Source organism: Fusarium musae, chromosome 6, assembly GCF_019915245.1.
Source record: "Fusarium musae strain F31 chromosome 6, whole genome shotgun sequence".
Taxonomy (NCBI): Eukaryota; Fungi; Ascomycota; class Sordariomycetes; order Hypocreales; family Nectriaceae; genus Fusarium; species Fusarium musae.
The window spans coordinates 1,200,523-1,219,890 of NC_058392.1; the positions used below are offsets into that span (position 1 = coordinate 1,200,523).

The window sequence follows — 19,368 nt, forward strand, 5'->3', positions numbered from 1 at the left end:
ATCCTTGAACGGAGTGAGGACGCGCAGGGTAGAAGCCACTTCCGTGTCTAGGTACTGTAGGGACGAAAACACGAGACAAAAGTTGATAAACGGTGTAAGACAGTTTCAGGTGTACCCCCGCCCCTAGGCGAATTACTAAACGCTTGCAGCAAGCAAGGATTTTGTTTGATTCCTTACATTCTACGCATAACCTTATAGCACTCGAGGTTGTATGGTGGATGGCTGTGAGTGCCAGTGAGCTAACCTAAAACACTTGCAGTATGCCGCGGTAGCACACAAAAATTGCTCAGGCTCGACTCAAGGGGTTCGTAAAGGAGAATAGTTATGGCATGACACGTTTGCGGCTGGCTGGGCACACCTGTCGGAAACGATATTCTCCATTAAGGATTGGTCATTTTCGCACTGACTGGCAAAGGACCAACGTGCAGGTAGACACGGAGTGGAGCACGAAAAAGCAATATGAAGTCGAAAGCTAAAGTAGCTGGGTTAGTAGGTAAGGAGGGAGGACAGGTGTTATACAATTCAGCTATACGCGTCAAGACCATGCATGCGTCGACAAAAGTAAAGTCCGATTCGGCTGTTATACGCTATACGCGTGAAAATCCTCTAGTAAACAGTCGATGGCCGGACATCGAGAGCACCCAATTAGCCAATCTTTGGTACTTTTCAGCTGGATCGGAGATCAGCTCCTGAATCTGTCAAGTCTCTAGCGGTGAGTCATTTGGAAAAACACCCAGCGTTGAAACGATTTGTAACACCAAGTCGAGTGTTTCTGGCACTGATGTTCTATGGACTGAACCGGTGAGCAAGTAGCCAAGTACATCAATCAGTTCTTATGGAGATCGATCGACTCCGGAAGTGGCGCATGCAGTTGCGTGTGCCTGTAGATTTTGTTTCGAGTACTGCATTGTCTGGTCTGTTGCGGCCAACGTCACGAGAGATAATCCATGTATGTCAGCCGTACTGGAGTAAAAACGACCCAGCTATCAAAGGATTCACAAGGATACAGATCAAGAGAGCCATGGCGAAAAGGACGAATTAACGTGAACACCCAAAAGAAAAAACGAACGCAACTGTTGAATTTCACAGCGACAGCTAATATAGCTTTCATCACACCCCCCATGGAAGCGGATCGATCGTGGCTTGCCTGGGGGTGCGACAGCGATCGTGGCCAACGAGATAGGTTTTGATAGGCACCTCACATACCTTGAATCCATATTGGTTGAGGTCGTTGAATCCATATTTTAGGTACCTAGGTATACCGCTGGCGCTTTATATGGTAAAAATCCAACTCTGTAGTCTATGCAAAGTTAATGGCGTCAGGGCTGAGACTGTCTGTAAAAAAGCAATTCCCCGTTGGAACTATTGCTCGCGTGCACCTCGAACTTTATTAGCGTCGAGGGTGCCATCAGCTCAATTAGTGAGGGCAATATCGCTCACTGTTGCGAAAATCGGTACTTGTGCATTGCCAACGGAACGGAAATAGCCAAATCAGTATAGAGTACAGGGCAAGGGAATGGAGAAGGAAGATCTCAACTAAAATTGAGTTTGAGTTCAAGACTAGAGAAGCCGAGATGAGATCGATTCTCAATCGAGGTCGATTGGAGGAGGGGTTATGAAGACCTACGAGGGGCTACGCTACCTACAGCAAGCAGGGGAGATCATAGATGTATCTTTGGCTGCGCAGTTTTCAAGGGCACCCCTGCCATGTCTACCCGCCTAGGTATGGGAGCATGTTTAGCACCTTGCACAAATCCAACACTTCATGGGTTAGTAACTACTAAGGTTCCTTGAGCTCTACCTCGACAGGTTGGAGAATCTGGCCTCATCCTTTCAAGGAAGCCTTGCCCATTTACGAGTCGTAGAACCCCAAACTTGTGCTTAAAACCATTGTTTGAGTCAATACATACGTTGGATTTCAGCCGTGACATGAAGCTGCGCTTAACCTAGGCTAGCCCAGCTAGTAGTTAGTGGGGGGGCCGCTCACACCAACGATGACAGGACCACGACGATATTGATATGTTACTGGAAGAGTTCTAGAGCTTCCATTCTCAAGAACTACATACAATGACCTAAAAACCACGGGGAGCTTTTCCACAAACACCACTCGTGGAAATAAGCTAAAGTCTTCTGTACTTGGACTATTTCTCGCATTTTTACCATTTTCATAGAAGTCATGAGACTAGCGCTGGATGACGGCACTCACTTGTATATGTAAGCCTTCCTTGGATAAGAAGGGATATATTCGACTGGGCAGACTCGTTGCAGCATGATATGTTCGAGGCACGTCCTATTCGAATAGTTGATAGATCAGTAAAACTGCCGCTTAATCATCAAAAAACCCATAAAAAGAATCCCGCCAAATCTGCACAATTATGTTCAGCTCCAAATGAGGCTACCCAACATACAGCCGAGATAAGCAGCCTCTATCTGCACCGTAACCGGATCTACCTATATTATGGCTGGCTACCTTGGTATGTAGGCAAGCTGCGGCACTTGGCGGGTCAGATGCCGATCAAGATTCAGCCTGACAGTACCTTATGCAATGCAGGACCAGGCAGGGCAAGATCAAACCTGGTACAGAGGACGCGGTCAAAAGTTTTGTCCCGGCCCCCTGTCAAGATTAGCTGTACTAGCAGGGATAACCCCTGTCGGTACCTTAGGGTACAAGAGGCCTCTATAGTAAGCGCTATAGTTAACAGTTATAGTGGATTTTAGGGCATAAGCTATGGAGCTTTTAGGGCTGATAAGATAAGGCTGATGTACTGAGGTGCCAAACTAGCCTTTATTGGTAAAGCTCTTTTTTACTGAGCAGGGGGTCGAGGCAAAACTTTTGACAGCGTCCTCAGTAGGCAGCGAACCAATCGCAACACCAGCCTTCCCATCCATCTCGTCTTCACGAGAGGGAGAAACCACTCACTTCGACAACGACATCCCCGACAAGCATCAAGGATGGCCGATTGGTAAGATATCCTGGAGCGTCGAATCCTACTCTGTACATTGGGTCCCGTTGCTTCTTGGAAAACTGAGCCTGAGACTTAAGGGACCTGGACCTGGATTATCCGCAGGTTCGTGAACCCCACTGTCCCCGTTACTCTTCACTCCATCTCAGGCCGGTCTTTCAGGACCCCAACTAATGGTCTGCCCTCCATATTATTTAGGCTGGGTTTGTCTATGAACGTGCACGAGTCGGGACTATGACGTGAGATTTATGTGGCTCGCATGGGAACGAACAACTCGTATAGCTGAGGACCAAAACTTCCTTGCCAAGACACTCCTCGACCTGACACTCGAGATAACAAACAATACATAGTCTACCTATGCAAACTTTCAAAAGCTTTCTCTAGCATCAAGTGTGTCTACGAACCCGATGATTTTCGGCTCCGGATCCATCAGGCAAAAAAGATTCTCTCACAGGAAGAGGCAAGTGGAGCACAAAGCAATGCCTTGAGAGAATTCTGAGTGGGACTGTGGACGCTTGACCAATACCCCTCTACAATTTTACGCCAGCTCCAGCTGGTCGTTGAGATAGCTTGACGCACTGGCGATCGTTCCAGCTTTCAAAGGTAGGGGGGCATTGAGCCGGCCCTGGCGCGGCATCTGATCGGATGGATGGATGGGTGCGGCTGTTCTGAGCTTGAATTTACAAAATGAAGAGTGACGAGGATCCGTCATTCCAGAGCCCTGGTGCCCGCCAAGTCCTGGGGTTGGTCCGTGGTCCGTGGTGGTGGATTGATGGTGGGTGCGCGCGACTGGGGGCTTAGATCGCGTTCTTAGGGGAATTTCCCATGGGATCTTCAGATTCACCACCTTTGCATGGCGCACAGACTCTGTGCGAATCTTGTCATGTTGTTCGTCCACTCGGCCCAGCTTAACAGGCCATCATCTAGCATGCCTCAGGGTGTCTCTACCTGAGAGCCAAGCCAAGCGGCTCGAGCAAATCCCCTGGTCTTGATCCTAATTCAAGTTATGGAGCAAGTCAGCACCGTGGGCTCCTTGTCATCGTGACCCTCTTGAAGACGAGCAGTCACAACTTTGCTTTTCTCTGTTAACGCCAGTCCGTCACACCCCCCATATCCTGGCCAATCAATGGCTCAACCGCCGGCCCGGTCAATATCTCCTTCGCCGCTAAAAAAAAAAAAAGAGCATTTCTCTCACATTGCCAGTTCAGTTCGGTTTTCAGCTGGTCCAAAAAATCACTTTTATGAACGGTTGTGAACGTGAACAGATGTTGTAATACAGAAGTGGCAGAAAAATGATGCCGCCTTTGACTTGTTCGTTCTACAATGTCTTCTCTTGTTACTGACCGAATGCAGGACAACATATTTGATCCCTGTACTCCGTAACAAGCACCAACTTCGAGGTTCAGGAACAGATCAAAGGAAAAGATCCAAACAAAGAAGACCCCGCCCCCCTCGATATGGCCCACAGTCCTGCTCAAGGGCGGCGCCTGGCACCTCCCTGGCAAGCAATGACAGCTTGAAGACTCTCAGGTAGTCGATATGACAGGTCTTACGCTACCACCGTTGGGCCCTGGCATGCCCACCGAGACTACGTTAGGTTGTGCACGCTACTGATCATCGACTGAACGGGAGCATCATCCTTGTGTCAGGGACTCAGGGTATTGCGTACCTGTCTTGTCTTTGAGCAATACCCATACTTTGTTCCTCGACCCCTTGATTTTACCCTTCCTGGGCCTCCTCCGTCCATTTACACCCTATTACTAGTCCTCGAAAACCATAAATCCCTTGCTACCCCCACAGCTTCAACAGCTCGTGCCTTTCCAAGCTTTATAATACATTGCTCGTGACTTGAATTTTTATTATATATTGCCTACCCTCAGAATCATTCTTCTCTTACACGAAGCTGTCAACCCAAGATATGACCTCCATCATGGCCCTTCATCAAGATATTCTACCCATCCCCTCGCCCTCCATGCTGTACGATGGAGACCAATATCATGATACAGCTTCGTTGCAGCCGGAACTAGAATGTCAGGCTGTAACCGAAACCCTCGAGCCTGTTGGGCCTCGGGTCTTGTCCAGTGCATTCAGAGCTCAGAAAGTTCCTGGCACTCGATGTCCTACCTGTGCCTTAGCTGGCAAAGAAGTTTGGGTAATTCCTGGCCGCTGCTGCGGGTACTGCGGTACTCCTTGTGTCGACTAGATCTATCCCAGGGTCGAGGTGAGTTTACGAGAACCTCGAATGAATATGTAACTAATTAGCCCAGTTTTGGCCATGATCGGCAAGCCCGGGATAGCATGTTGTATGTTGATTTCTAACCGTTATCTTACATAAAGTAGCATAATTCTGACCGTTTTACCTAATTAGGCTCCGTTTAGCTGAAAATCAGGATACTAACCTAATTAGGCTTAGCTGGCCATTTTCCTCAATGTATCGAGCTAGTAGGGGCCGCTTAAGCTACCTAAATAGGCAAGGTTGCCAAGAAATTCCTCCAATTTGTAGGTTTTAACAGGTTGGTATTCCGGCTGCAAAACGGCACAAATTTGGGTACCTCGAAGGATCAATGTACCCAAAAACCGGCCACAACATACCAACCCGGGCTTGCCGATCAGGGCCTTTGGCTGCTTCTACCCTGTTTCAAAACTTGCCCCAAAGCACAATGCCAAGATGTTGTCGAGCACTTCTCGCCGCTGGGAACCACAGGACTGTGGATCTCAAATGTCAGCTGAACATGGCATGAGATATCATATGCCCTTTTTCGTTAGCATGGATGGGCAAGAAAGTTTATTCCGACTAGAGGGATCTACGACAAGTCAAGAGTGACACTTGTTGAAGCACTTCAGCCAGCTCACGTCGTGAAATGGAAGACTCCACGATCTCTGATTGGCACAGCGGCACTCGGACCTATTGTTACGTCGTCGTCGAACATGTCTTGGAATGCGAGGGCCCAGGGGTATGATTTGGGTCTTGTCAGCCATTTTCTGCCACTCCCCACTGATTCAACGGGCACCTTCAAACAGTGCTCGTGCGCGTTGGTTGATCATGAATCACGGCAATCTCCGAGTCATGCTTAAAGTTGATATATGATACAAGGAAAAACTCATGGGTCGGTCCAAGGCATTGCCATAGGCCAGAGCAGCCCAACCAGGATGTTGGGAGTGACTCGGATCAGCCACCTTGTCACTTCGATGTCACTTCGACGAATCTCAGAGGGCAGCCACGTGAGGTGCATCAGATAGTCGAGAATCATTTACCGATGGCTTTACTGGGGTCCAGGATTAGGTGCATAGCCCAACCAATTCCTGGGTACGCGAAGGATTTGACATAGCACTGGAGTAAGAGCTAGACGCAATAAATCGTCAATATCTCGAAATCGATATATCTCAATAATATTCTTAACTTTTTATGCGAAGTCAAAGATAAAACCCAAGATTGATATGTGCCTTCTCACTCTGACATCCCTGTCTATGGATGGCTGGCTCTAGTGACCCGAATGCAATTATAAGACAACGGAAAATAGGTACATATCGCTATTGTGTGATCGCCTCTGTCACTGACCAATCTCAGCCAAATCTAGTCTTGGCATTGAAGTGAGAATCACACTGAGACATACAAGGGTTCTGGACTTTCTTCCTTGCGCTGAAAGGAGAGAAATCTTCACCAAGTGGCTTGAGTGACACAACGAGGGATGCTGAGACATGACCTGTGACAAGTACATTACGTACTGACCTACCCGGGCCGTTGGCATGGGCTACCTTATTAGCGAGATGCCAGCGGCTGCTTTTACCTGGGTAGTTTAACGAAGGGAGTGACTTCAGCTGTCAAAGTTTGAGGGCGACGCAAGGGGTAGCTATGAAAAACTCCCCTGATCAACCACCTCATGTTCATCGAACTAACATGGAGGAACGTATTCATCCCAGGTGTAAAGCTCGGTATTGTGTTATTCTGAGTTTCAGCTGCGCCAATTCGCGTTCAAGACACTGCGTATGGACTCGGCGCCGGTTCCGGCTCCGGAAAGTGGGGCTCGATATTCTCAGCTCCTGAAGCTGAAATTGAATTGCCATCACTCGCTGGACAGCCGCGAACCCCACCAGGATCCATTGACGCTTGCCGCCCATCTCCCGCCCCCCGCCCCCTCTGTTCCGAACTACAGAACAACGGCATTGGATTGTCTCGCGATCCCCTCAACAATCAGTCAGCGATCCTTGCTGCCTTGGCTCAAGCGACTGGTTACTTCTCTCAGTCCACGTCCGGCTAGTCAACCCCCCCGCGGCCAGAACGGCACAGTCCGGCTTGGCCTGGTTTTGTCTGAGGCGACGGCTTCGAATCCAATGGCGACCACGGAGCAAAATGGCATCGACATTCTTTGCGATGCCGCCGGCTCAGACATGCTCCTGTCGTCCCTGTTCTCCCTCGCAGCGCCTGTGTCCGTAACCGATTCGAATCAACGCGCCCAGCCACCCTTGCAGCAGGAACAGCACGAGTTGCAGCATTCACTGCCTCCCGCGTCGCCCTCGAAGCATCAAATCTTCCAGCAGCAGCTAGATCCCGCACTGCAACAACTCCAAGGGGAAACGCCCCAGAGAATTGCCTCTACGTTGCCTGCCAAGAGAAAACTTTCTGATGCGTCTGCCTCATCGCCATCTCACGTCTGCCATATTTGCCGTCGCGTCTACGAGCGAGCCGACCACCTGACCAGACACCTCAGGTCGCACGAGAATGCCCGACCGTATCAATGCACCCGATGTCCTAAGCGTTTCAATCGCGCTGACCTCCTGACACGGCACGAGACCACCCACGATCGAGACGGGGCCGCAAAAGACCGCCCGTTCATCAGAAGAAGCGACCGCGCCGCCGAGGCATGTCTCAATTGCGCTGCTTCCAAGGCAAAATGCGAAGATCAGAAGCCGTGCAGCCGCTGCCGTAGTAAGAGTTTGACATGTCAGATGCCAGTGAGACGCGGGAACCAATACCGCACGTCTGAGTCGCAGGCTGGTATGTCACCCTCTGACAGTTCAATGGTTGCCTCAACTACGGGCAATGACACTCAGGTCTTTACGGCCGGTGAAGCTACCTATGCTTTGCCCCAATCGGCTATTGCTCATCAAGGTCATGCCGTTGATGTTGCCGTCGATTACAGCGTCACCTCCTTTCTCGGCGCGCCCAGACCTGAGGAACCGCCTACGGAATCTTTGTTTTTCGCCGCGACGCAAAGCATCTTTCCGGAAATTGAATTCTCTTGGGATGTCGATTTTGGCTCGTTAAGGATTCCAGGCTCAGATGTGCCCGGACGAAATCCTCAATCTGGCAATGCAGGAAAACGTACATCACGCCAAGGCCGTAAAGGTATTGTCTCGGTGGAAGCACCCCTTCAGCGTTCAGTATGGTTGTATGAGCCCGAGGCCAATGGTCAGGCAGGGAGCCCAGCGTCTCGCTCCGATATCGTTTCACCCTACTTACGCGACAGCATGTTCGCCATGGTTCTCGCCAACAATCCGATACCGCACCGAGTACCAACATTTCCATCAGCTGAGTTGTTGGGCTATATGATCGAGACGTACTTCAAGAGCGAAGACCCCAAGAGTGAGGCCTTTATTCACAGATCATCATTCGATCCCTCGGCAACTAGCCAAGAGCTTTTCTCTGCTGTAGTATCTAGTGGGGCTTCATGTATATCTACCCCAGCTATATGGCAGTTCGGCCTGGCTCTTGACGAGATTACGGCAAGTGCCATTGGGAAACGAGTAAGTATGGACCATGGTGCAGCGACGGTGAGCCAAAGATATTGGCAAAAGGTAAACCACATGCTGACTGCCAAACAGCTTGAATCCTCATGCCTGGCCGTGCGAGATATCACACTTCTTCAAGCGTCTGTCCTCCACCTTGAAACTGGTCAATGGAGTGGCTTCAATCGTCAGACCGAGATGGCAGAAAGCTTTGCGCCTCAGCTTTTGGCTGTAAGTCTATTGTGATTATGAGTCTGGCTAGCAGGCTAATCCCGAATAGCTGCTTCGAAAAGCAGGGAAGTTGAGCTTCACCTCAGACTTGACTACACATACGCCCAATACCGGCGACTCTCCTGAGGCACTTGAGTCGAAATGGCAGACATTCACGACAATCGAATCTTACAAAAGGTTACTTATATTACCATACTAAAGTCACCAGCTAGCATATTGACTCGCGTACAGGTTGGCCATCCGTGCATTTCTCCACGATATACAAACATCGATCGTATCGTGGAAAGGACCCACGTTGGCATACAGCCAGCTCGACTTTGCACTTCCGGCGGCCCGTGATCTCTGGAAAGCTGGTAATTCACAGATATGGTGGGACTTGAACTTGGCCAAGGGGTCTTTCCCTCCTACCGGCTTCCCTCGCCTTTCCGATGTGAGAGAATGTCAGTTTGTCATGACTGAACAGAACACGTGGGTGGACACAGAATCCTGCTGCAAGGCTGCTCTGCATGGACTGTGGGGACAAATCTGGACGTACCGTAACGCCATCGCTCAATGCCATCACGCAGCTCCGGATCGTCCGGGGTCTGATGTTCCTGAATGGGCCCGCTCCCTCTACCAAGAGCTCTATGAGGGCCTTGGTAAACTGTCAACTCAGCTCAAATCTACACAGACCGCAAGGCCTGAGCTATCGCTTCTTTCAGACTTTTTCATGATGATCATACATGTCTCGCTGGACGATGTACAGGGGCTGGCGGGCAGGAAGGGCGACGAGGAATCTCGCAGAGCAATGCAGGTATTAGAGAGCACGTGGCTACCTGGACCAGAGTCCCGGTATGCTGCCTGGCATGCTGGACAGGTCCTCCGACATGCACAGGAGTGTATGCCAACAACCCTGCGAGGATTCAACGCTATGGTTGTTTACTTTGCTAGTCTGACGCTGTGGGCGTATGGCCTGCTTTCGCAGAGAACAACGAACGGCGATCAAGTGATGGGACAAGAAGTCTTATCACTTAATGAACCAGAGACGAGGGAGACGACAATGTTCCTTGAGCTCGGTCAGGGCACCCCATCACTTTCGTCTCCAGAAGGGTTGCGTCTTCAGTTAGAGCCTGTGTCGAACTATGTGGCGGTTTTGTCGCTGGCAAGGCTCATTTTTCGACAAAACTACCCTATAGCAAGCGAGGCAATGCCTCCCCTTGTTGAAAGCTTGTGTCGACACCTTGGTGATCTCCAAGGTGGATTGGAGGGGTACCTGGTAACGAAAACGTTATAGACAGTGCCTTTTGTCAGAAAGGATATTATGTGCGCATTGCGGTATTTACAACAAAAGTGGTTTTTATTGTTTTCATATATAGCAAGTCAGCGAAGGAGTTAGGAGGAAAGCGAAAAGGGAACATAAAACGGCAAAAGTACGGGATTATTAGATGAAGAGATCTATGGTGACGGCAATTCATCGAGATAAAAGGGGGAGAAACGCAGTATAGGGTTGACTGAGTACGTAATCGACAGCTATCATGTTTGAACCTGGCTTTGGACGAGATAGGTACGAAAGGACGAAGAAAAGAGAGCGTCGATGGTAGGTAATTGTCCTCTATACGCTATCCAACCATGACAGCACAAACAATTTAGTCAATGCTAGTAAGAATGAGATTGTTTGCCTAGCCCATCAGTCTGGGGACTTGCCAATGCGGGCCTTGTTCTCCTTACCAAAGTCAAAGTCAAACATGCCCATCATTGCTAAAGAGGTTGGTGTTGTTAGACTGAGTATCTACGTAGTGTATTTTCGCTTACTAGACACCCAGACGCAGTATAGCCTGATTAGCATTGATGCACTAGTCTATGCATGGCACAGGATCTAGAACAGCTCTGTACCTGGAATAGAAGGAGGAAAACGACGAAACTGGTACTCTTTTCGTCCATGTCATGCTCATTACGGCGATAAGGTTAAATCGTTGGCCACTCAGAGCTGGGTGAATCTGGGGTAATCCCTGAGCCGACTGATCTACCGTGCACCGAGGTTTCAGCTCCATTGGACGACATAGATGGAAAATAATTGTCCCGCCACTATCGCCTCACAGATACCGGCTGTTTCGGCCCTATGTGCCCTTTCTCATGATTGAAGTTGGAGATTCATCTGACAGCTCGGCTCGTGGGGGCGGGGTAGGTTCTGGAGTGAAGTTCGAAAGCTATGTCGGTCGGAGACATCGCGTAGTAATGGATATCAACCCTGGACCAAGAATGGGTGAGCCTTGGAGAAGGGAATAGCAGTTTTCTGCCAGCTTTGTAAGCATATCGTCCAAGCAGAATATCTGGTCAAGAACCACCAGTGAATTCCGTTTTTGCGGCATAAATAACGGAATGACTCGGGCTCAGGTGCGGAAACGAAACTCCATGATCCCCAGTACTTGCTCGTAAAAATAATGAAAGATGATTGGTTAGTAACCGTTAGAAATCAACCTCCAATAACGGCTCCATACCTTAGTCTACGGAGTCTGTGGGCGGGGATAACCTAGCTCCTGAGCCGCCCCCGCGTTTGGCCCGCATGAAACCGCCTCGCGCATTGTCTTCGTTAAATACTACTCAACTATCCAATTCGGGCAGTGCCTACCTCGACATTATCCTTACTGTGGTTCTCCAAGCTATCACAAGATCCTATATGAACTCGAGGCTTGTCTGTCGAACTCTCACCTTTTCTCCCAGCCGTATCCCCCCAAACCCCGCACGAGTCTCGCAACACCATATCAAAAGCATATCCAGACCCTTTACTCAGATCCCTACCGTCAAGATGGCCAACCGTGTGCACCGAATCACTATGTTCAAGCTGCCTAGCAAGGACGAGCAGGCCAAGCTTCTGGACCAGTACCATAAGCTCAATGCCTCTCAGCAAAAGGTGAGTTGCCTCCAGTCACATCTCTATTTGTACATACCTGCTCACTTGTCTGTTCAAGGACGGCAAGCCCTATATCCTCTCCATGGTTGTTGGTGCCGCCGATGAGGATGCTCGGTCTCAGGGATACACCTTTGTCTCCAAGACCGAGTTCGCTAGCATGGAGGACATGAAGTATTATGACGAGGGTTGCCAGGCTCACCAAGCGCTCAAGGACTTTGTCAAGGGCTCGCTTAACCCTCAGGGGGTTATGACCGTCTACTTCAAACCCCAGGCTGTCGGTGGTGCTGATCACAGTTCCTGAGCAGGGAACCACGAAATAAATCGAACAGCTAATTCACCTTCATACATCAATGCTTTGAGGAGTTCCGCAAACTGGTATATTTATGTCCCTAACAATATTCACCCGTGAACTGAACTGTGATCGTTATGATGTGAAAAGCACAGAACAAAGCCATACCAGATCACCAAACTAACTGGCAATTTTATTCATATCGTAGACATCAAGGCGTTGCTTTTTATTACTCAAGAGAAAAATGCGAAGAGCTTTCGTTTTCCAGACTCTAGTCGCTCGCCGTAAACGGCCCATAATTAGTTCTCGATACTGGCGCCTCATTTAAATTTGCTTAGGTATTGAAGACTGTGAAGGAAGTGCTGCCTTTAGCTACATTGCGGGCACGAGCCAGTTCTTTCTCTCCTCATAACCAAGATTTCATTGAGGTTTCTGTAGAAAAAAAGCTCTGCATTATCGCATAAAGAGATTTGAGAAGCAGGTTCGCCGAAATAGAACACCTCATCACTTGTCACCCACACTTCACTCGCCATATATCTTACTACGAGAAGCCATTGTGCGTGTCAACTTAAGTATAACTTGTACCATAGGGCGATAGGATCCTATCAAGGGACACAGACCCTTGCAAGAACAACCAGTATCATTTTCTGACGAGTCAGCGAAAGGACTATATTTGATCACCTAAGAACGAGTGCTGCTGGTCAACAGTTCCCCAAAATGAGCTCACGTATTACAGGAAACCCAGACGCTCAAGACGAAAAATGCCGACAGTCCATCTGAGGAGTTTTGCACGAGTCCAACCCTAAAGAGATGTTTAATCCGATTCTAGGACTTTGCTATCAATACGTCCCTACGAAAGCAAGTGTCGATATGAAAAGAGGCCTGCAGGCGAGGGATTGGGTGCGATTAACACCCTGAAGACCTTCAAGGTTGTCGAGAAACGATAAAATGGTAGCCAGTTGCCTAGAAAATTGTCTAGCAGGTTAGAAACGAACACAAGTACCGAAAAAAGAGAAGCAATAAGACACACATCGTGCATATTTTCTGACAGACCTTGACGTCCAAATACGACTACAGTCGTGCTCGTCACACGATATTCTTTAGAGAGAGAATCATCATGGGATCTTGTTGCGAGGAACATTCTCTGTGAGGACTTAGGACCGGGAGAAATGAGGCCACGATAGGTAAAACTCGAGACAAGTAGCTTGAGAACTTTCCAACGCCCCATTTGTCTGGACTCTCGAAACATACACATACACCATCTGCGGTACCAAACCGTCTCAAAGACGGACGGCTCTTGCGTTATCACGAGGCCTCTCAAAGGAGCCCCGATTGCGGACTTTTGTGCATGACCGACTGGCCGAGGAGAAACACAAAGTTTGTAGTACAGTAGTAACTGCAGTCGGCGCCTCTACAACCAGTTGATCCAGCGTTGTGTTCTATGCAAGGTCGGGCACCAGAGTAGTACAAGTGAGCTATTTGCTTAAAATCATCACGAGTGACCGAGACTTGTCTTGGGATACCTTTGTCTCCAGGCACGGGAACCGCCCATTTCGTAGTCTTTTCAATGGCACACTATGCAACAGGGCTTTCTCGTCTCTTTTGCAGTCGAGCGGTTGAGCTTAAGATTAACCATCAGCTAACGAGCCGTTGAATTCTTTTATTGCTATTGTATTCAAAGAATATCACCATCTGAAAACCTATGCTAACAGAGCCCTGTACATATGCTATCGTGCGCCGCGATAATCAGAGTATTTCAACAGCTATATACGAGAAAACCCACAAACCTGTAAGCTAACGCCAAATATGCCACCCAAAGCCAAACCCAACTTGTTCGCACCAGTTCGTACCCCCTATCTGTTTGGGATAGAATGCAGTGGTGTGCAATAAAGTAAAAGAATGACATGAATCAGCCTCAAACGGAGCGGCGTATACTAGATACATCCGTCATCTCTGTGGCGGATTCACTGCCTCTTCTGGAAGAAAACTGATCCTTAGGAAAAGCCGTCAACCTTTCCAGGGGTGCTGGGTTTCTTTCTAGCGAGAAAAGAGACAAAGCTACCATGACGGCACACACGAGCATCATGACCTTGATTTCTTCTGCAAATGCACCAGCATAAACATCTCTAACTAAGACTTGTAGATGTCCCGGTAGTTGTAGACTTGTTAGCGGTGATCGGTGGAGACTCGCGAGTTGAACGGATGTCAAATGGTCCCGAAGATATTCATTGACGTGGGAATTGAAAATGACAGTGCAAACCGCAAGGCCAATGCAACCGCCCAATACACGAGCCTGTGCCACAGCGCCTTGTGCAGAGGCGAGCTCACTCCGTTCAGCGGCGAGTATACTGGTCATGATAGTTGCGGCAGAAAAGGAGAGACCGACGCCAAGCCCAAAGATTGCTTGGAAGGCATACTGGGCTTTACTGTGGGAGTCTGGCCCAGTCAACATTGACATCAGACCAACTCCAAGGAGTTGTAGGCATGATGCCCCAAGAAGAGTTAGGGACGTGTTGTTTCTCCGGCTCGAAATGGCACCACCAAGAAACGAGCCAACGGCACAAGCACCAAGCATAGGCAGGATATGCAGCCCTGCCGTTAGGACTTCTTCACGGCTGACAATTTGAAATCTTTCCGGAATGACGATGGAAAGTGAGATGTAAGGAAACCCGGTGAATAAAGTAACGCTAATTGGTGTCAGTTGGGACCACGGGCGTACCTTTGTTTTCCAACTTACAGTAATCCGGCAGAGTATACTCTTCGAAGCATCAATCGGATCGGGAAAATTGGCTCGATGCTACGCAATGGCCTTGTCTCCAAGTGCACCTCCCACCACACGAGCACGAGCCAGCTTACACCTGAAATGACCAAAGCAGAGATGATCTCTGGGCTTCCCCAAACGAACGTCTCTGAGCCAGCTTGTTGGACAGCGAACACCAGAAAGCCTGAACTGGTAAGAAGGGTTGCGCTTCCGAGGAAATCGATGCTGGTGAAAGCCTTCCATGAGAAGAAGTGTGACACTTCTTCGTGCGGCCAGAGATTCGTAATTGTGAGGATCGCAACCAAGCCGAAAGGGATGCTGACGTCGTCAGTATTTCTCCAAGTATGTGCCAGTCAGTATACTTACTTCATGTTGAACAACCACCTCCAGTCCGAAAGCTGAGAAACTGCACCGCCGACGATAGGACCCAGTACAAAGGCGACGGCGAGGGTAACACCGATCAAAGCCCCTATCAGACTGGGACTGTGAGAAGGCCCAACCTCTACCAGGCCGATCTGTGTTAAGCTGTACAGACCAGATGCCCCCATTCCTTGGAAAGCGCGGCATACGATCCTAAAAGGGGTCAGTTTGAGAACAGAGTACAGAGTAGGCGGCATACAAAGCTGTCATACTAGTTGCCGATCCACAGCCCTGCGAGAAGCCAACGAAAATGACCCATGATACCACGAGTATGTTGCGCCGTCCATAGATGTCACTCAATTTGGACAAACAGACAGCGAATCCTGTTGCATCCTGTCAATAGATGTTCTCTTGGTTCACGATCTTGCAAGGGACTCACCCATGTATGTGAGGAGGTACGCTAGAACTATCCAAGGCGCGTTTGTGAAGTCGTCAAGGTCGTGCGAGATGGTGACGAGCGAAGTCGAGACGATGGAAGTGTCGAGGCTGGAAAAGAGCAGCCCAGCCAACAACCTGAATATGTCAATTAGCAAGTTCCATATGCCAACGCAACAACTCCCTTACGAGATGACAAGAACTACTCGTCGAGGCCTAGTGATTGAATGTTTGCGCAATCCTATAACCTCCGTTGGCATTGGAGCATTCTCCTCCAAATCATTCTCCGTCGCTGCTATTTGGCCCAGGGATGGGTTTGGATAGGAGAGAGACATTCGATATTCGTTGGCCATCTTTGCTATCGGTCTTTTCCCACGCTCCAAGAGTCTCGATGCAATTTCTTGTAAGCGCTTGAGAGCTTGGAGGTAGATTGTAATCCGATGTCGAAGTTGAAGAGTCAAGATTGGCAGTGAAGATAAGAGATAGTGCAGCTAAAGGCCTGGAGAGTCTCCTCGAGCGAAGGCGCGGCCTACAGTCTTGACAAAGCAGGAGCCCTTCTATTTTGGCACCTAGGTAGGTAAGTTCCCTGTTAGAAAGACTCTCGTGATTTATTAGATATGAGATAATCTGTTGGCAAGGTTGACACTAATTCAAAGATCTTCAGCTGTATCCGATTGGAAAAGTTTGGAGCTTTTCATATCGAGTCGATCTGCAGAGAATCTGGAGGCGAAGAGACAACACACCTGACTTGGAACATAATACTCTTGAAACATTCATACCACTTGGTACTATCTTGCCGGAAAAGGCGAAGGACCGAATTAATATTTGAGACATGATTCTCAAACGTTACACGACTACAAGCGAAGAGACCACAAGAGGCCACTCAACACCGTCGCCAACCTCAAACACCTGCACCGAAGAAAATAACCCAAAAGATTTTGGAACTGCGGAAGACATGAGATCTTTTCTGACAGTCACACGGTTCTAGGAGTAGTGGCTTTGACGGGTGCTGTGATACCCAGGGTATTGCTCTCATGTTAAATATGGTTGTCTATGACCCACTGATTGGTGTCACTGGTAAGAAGAAGCTTTGGGGGTAAGAGTCTGATATGAACGAAAGGCACAAGGTGAAGAAGTTCAAAGATGCCTTTGTGTGAGTCCTGTCTGCGTGACATGGTACATTGGGTGAGTTGATACGAAGCAAACCGGAGGCCATTGTCAACAGCTATGTTTGTTCTATCCATGACGGGAAATCCTCTAGCCGCCGCTTGGTAGTCCAAACGAAGAAACCTCGGTAAAACTGTAGGATCCCGCCTGTGTTGTGGTTACACATGGCACGGCTTTCTGCTCGTGGCTGGGCTAGAGTTTTGGCTACTTAGACGAAGAGTTGTCGGTTCTCAACTCGCCCGCGTTATCTGGAATACACGCTACAAGAATTAAAAGCTTAGCCTTATATAAGTAGAATATGGAGAAAAAATGCTGTTCATGATAAATCTACCGCTCGTATGCAATGTGTTAGTTGTGTTCATGAATTTAGTTGTTCAGTCCCAGCTGAGCCCCTCTCACTTGCACAAGATCCTCAGGCAAGATGTTTCTTGCGAACAAATCTGGGCCTCAGAAAAGAACCTGAGGTTGAGAGAAACATCGGCAATGGTTGGGTATGCCAAATCGTCTTGACTGATGGGTAGCTGCGTCGTACGGTTGAGTCTTTAGGTAGCTGGTCAGCCAAGCGACGCTCGCCTGGCGTTACCTGTGTAACTTTGTTCCACACTCTTGCCAGATAATCGGATGATCCAGGAACACGATGGCTTGACGGCGAGAAATATGTCCAAGACACTGTGTTCGGCTACTGGTTCTGGGACGGATAACCCGTCTTGAAATTGACGAGCCGTTCTACGTGATGATACTGAGGTATGGTAGTCTCCCGCAACCTAAACTCTACTCGGAAATTGCGATAAAATCTATGAGTATAGCCTATCTTCTTGTTATTTCCGCTATGGGGACGCTCCCATCTGACGTAGTGCCGGTCCCTGCTTCGGGAGGCTTCCAACGGTTATTCCCTAGTCGGTCTTCCGTGCATGGCATAGCATGCCTCATGTAGCCGTTGCGGAACAGTAAGCTTTCCGTATGTAATAATGGCACACCCAATCGATTTTAGTTTCTCTGTTGATTGATCTTGCCAGTCTGTTCTCGGCCTTTCCCGCATATGTCATCTTGCATCAGCTTAATCCATCCGAAGTGGTTCAGAGCCATGCTGTCAGATATGCAGCTGCACTTCTTGCGAACTACCTTCATGAGAGAACATTTTCTCATCGCTGAAGCCCAGATGATGAAGAAAGGACTATTCGAGCTATGTTTCCAGCGGACCCTCCTCCTGGAACGATGGACCACAGCGTGGCCTACTAACATCCTCCCGTACTATTACTTAGTCGTCAAAAAGCTAGTAAGTATTAATCCCCGCTCCCATAATCATATTATGGCAGTCTGTATGCCAATATCATCGTAAAATCTGGCCTTCTTTACGACTTATAGGCATTTCTCCTGTTTTCATGTCTGAGCATCGAAGCCCAATGAACATTAAGCTGGGTCTAATGTTCCAAGATTTGAGGTGTCCCACCGCACTCTTATAGACAAAGGTAATGTATGATTTGCTTCTTTGTCTTGGGCGTCTATTCGGAGCAATTCTTGACTATGCATCTGATCCGTTCCTTTTCCCGCATTCTGCTCTAGATATGCCATGTTAAGCATCGGAACAAAGCTTGATAGGCAAGGCGGCACGTCAAATAAGTAGAACTTTATGGAGAGTTGCATGAAGTTCATCTGAAAGGGCGGTAAAGATTCTAGACCGGTTGAAAGAAGTACGTTGTCTTCTAGACTTGACGGGATATTGCAGCAAGCCTCCATCCTGAGCAAGGTGCCGTCGACAAGGAACCTGACAATCAGCTTTCCCACTATCATAGAATCATACACAAAGAACATCAAGAGGGTGAGCTTTGATCTAAACCTCCCTGCAGTTCTTGGCATAAAGAAAGATGCCTTCAGATGGTTCACACCGACTATAACACGGGCGGCGGCCCTCAGAAGGCATGGGGCGTAAAGCATCAATGACGGCATCGGCCCTATTTACTTCTTGAAACATAGTTCAACAAGGCGATGATATAGGCCCGGTTGCTATTGTTTGATCCATGGAAAGAGTCGAATATGAATTCCCGCTCCCTTTCTTTCATTCTGGCCACAAACACAAGGATAGATAATATCTAGTCATTATCACTAGAAAAATCCTCCGAACCTGAGCATTTCCAGGCTCTTCTTTCTCTCTCATTGCTTAATTGTATTCCGGGTGAAATTCCGACAAGACCTCAGTATCTGTCTGCCAGTGCTAAGTACCTACCTCGACTTCCCGTACCAAATCTAAACTCTTTACCGATTCTTAGCATCCATTGCGTACGCGGGCAAGATATCCATTCCGCTGACACTGGCAGACCGGCAGTCAGTGATTCACTGGGTATGGTATCCAGTTATTCTCATAGTCTTGAAATCTTAGAATCCACCTGCTGGAATTGTCTTTCCTTCCTTTCCTCTTCTTCACAAGAGACATTTTTGCTACCAACAAAACCCTTACCGCTGCGTCCTATCTTGATGCATCCTGGATGTTTTGAAAGAAAGAGAGGATAAAGTAAGATTCTGCTACCGACTTGTTTTACATTGTTTT

The 19,368-nt window shown here is 48.6% G+C and overlaps 3 protein-coding genes across 3 annotated transcripts; 2 read left to right on the forward strand and 1 right to left on the reverse strand.

Moving 5' to 3' along the window:
• Window positions 1–7,295: 7,295 nt before the first annotated feature.
• On the forward strand, window positions 7,296–10,194 carry J7337_008266 (uncharacterized protein; the record flags this gene model as incomplete). Its single annotated transcript, XM_044825888.1, has 4 exons — window positions 7,296–8,708; window positions 8,787–8,921; window positions 8,971–9,098; window positions 9,153–10,194. The coding sequence occupies 4 exons, from the start codon at window positions 7,296–7,298 to the stop codon at window positions 10,192–10,194; spliced, it is 2,718 nt and encodes a 905-aa protein (XP_044678805.1).
• A 1,512-nt stretch (window positions 10,195–11,706) lies between these two features.
• Window positions 11,707–12,112, forward strand: J7337_008267 (uncharacterized protein; the record flags this gene model as incomplete). Its single annotated transcript, XM_044825889.1, has 2 exons — window positions 11,707–11,811; window positions 11,870–12,112. The coding sequence occupies 2 exons, from the start codon at window positions 11,707–11,709 to the stop codon at window positions 12,110–12,112; spliced, it is 348 nt and encodes a 115-aa protein (XP_044678806.1).
• Window positions 12,113–14,833: 2,721 nt separating this feature from the next.
• On the reverse strand, window positions 14,834–15,409 carry J7337_008268 (uncharacterized protein; the record flags this gene model as incomplete). Its single annotated transcript, XM_044825890.1, has 2 exons — window positions 14,834–15,179; window positions 15,228–15,409. The coding sequence occupies 2 exons, from the start codon at window positions 15,407–15,409 to the stop codon at window positions 14,834–14,836; spliced, it is 528 nt and encodes a 175-aa protein (XP_044678807.1).
• Window positions 15,410–19,368: the final 3,959 nt, after the last annotated feature.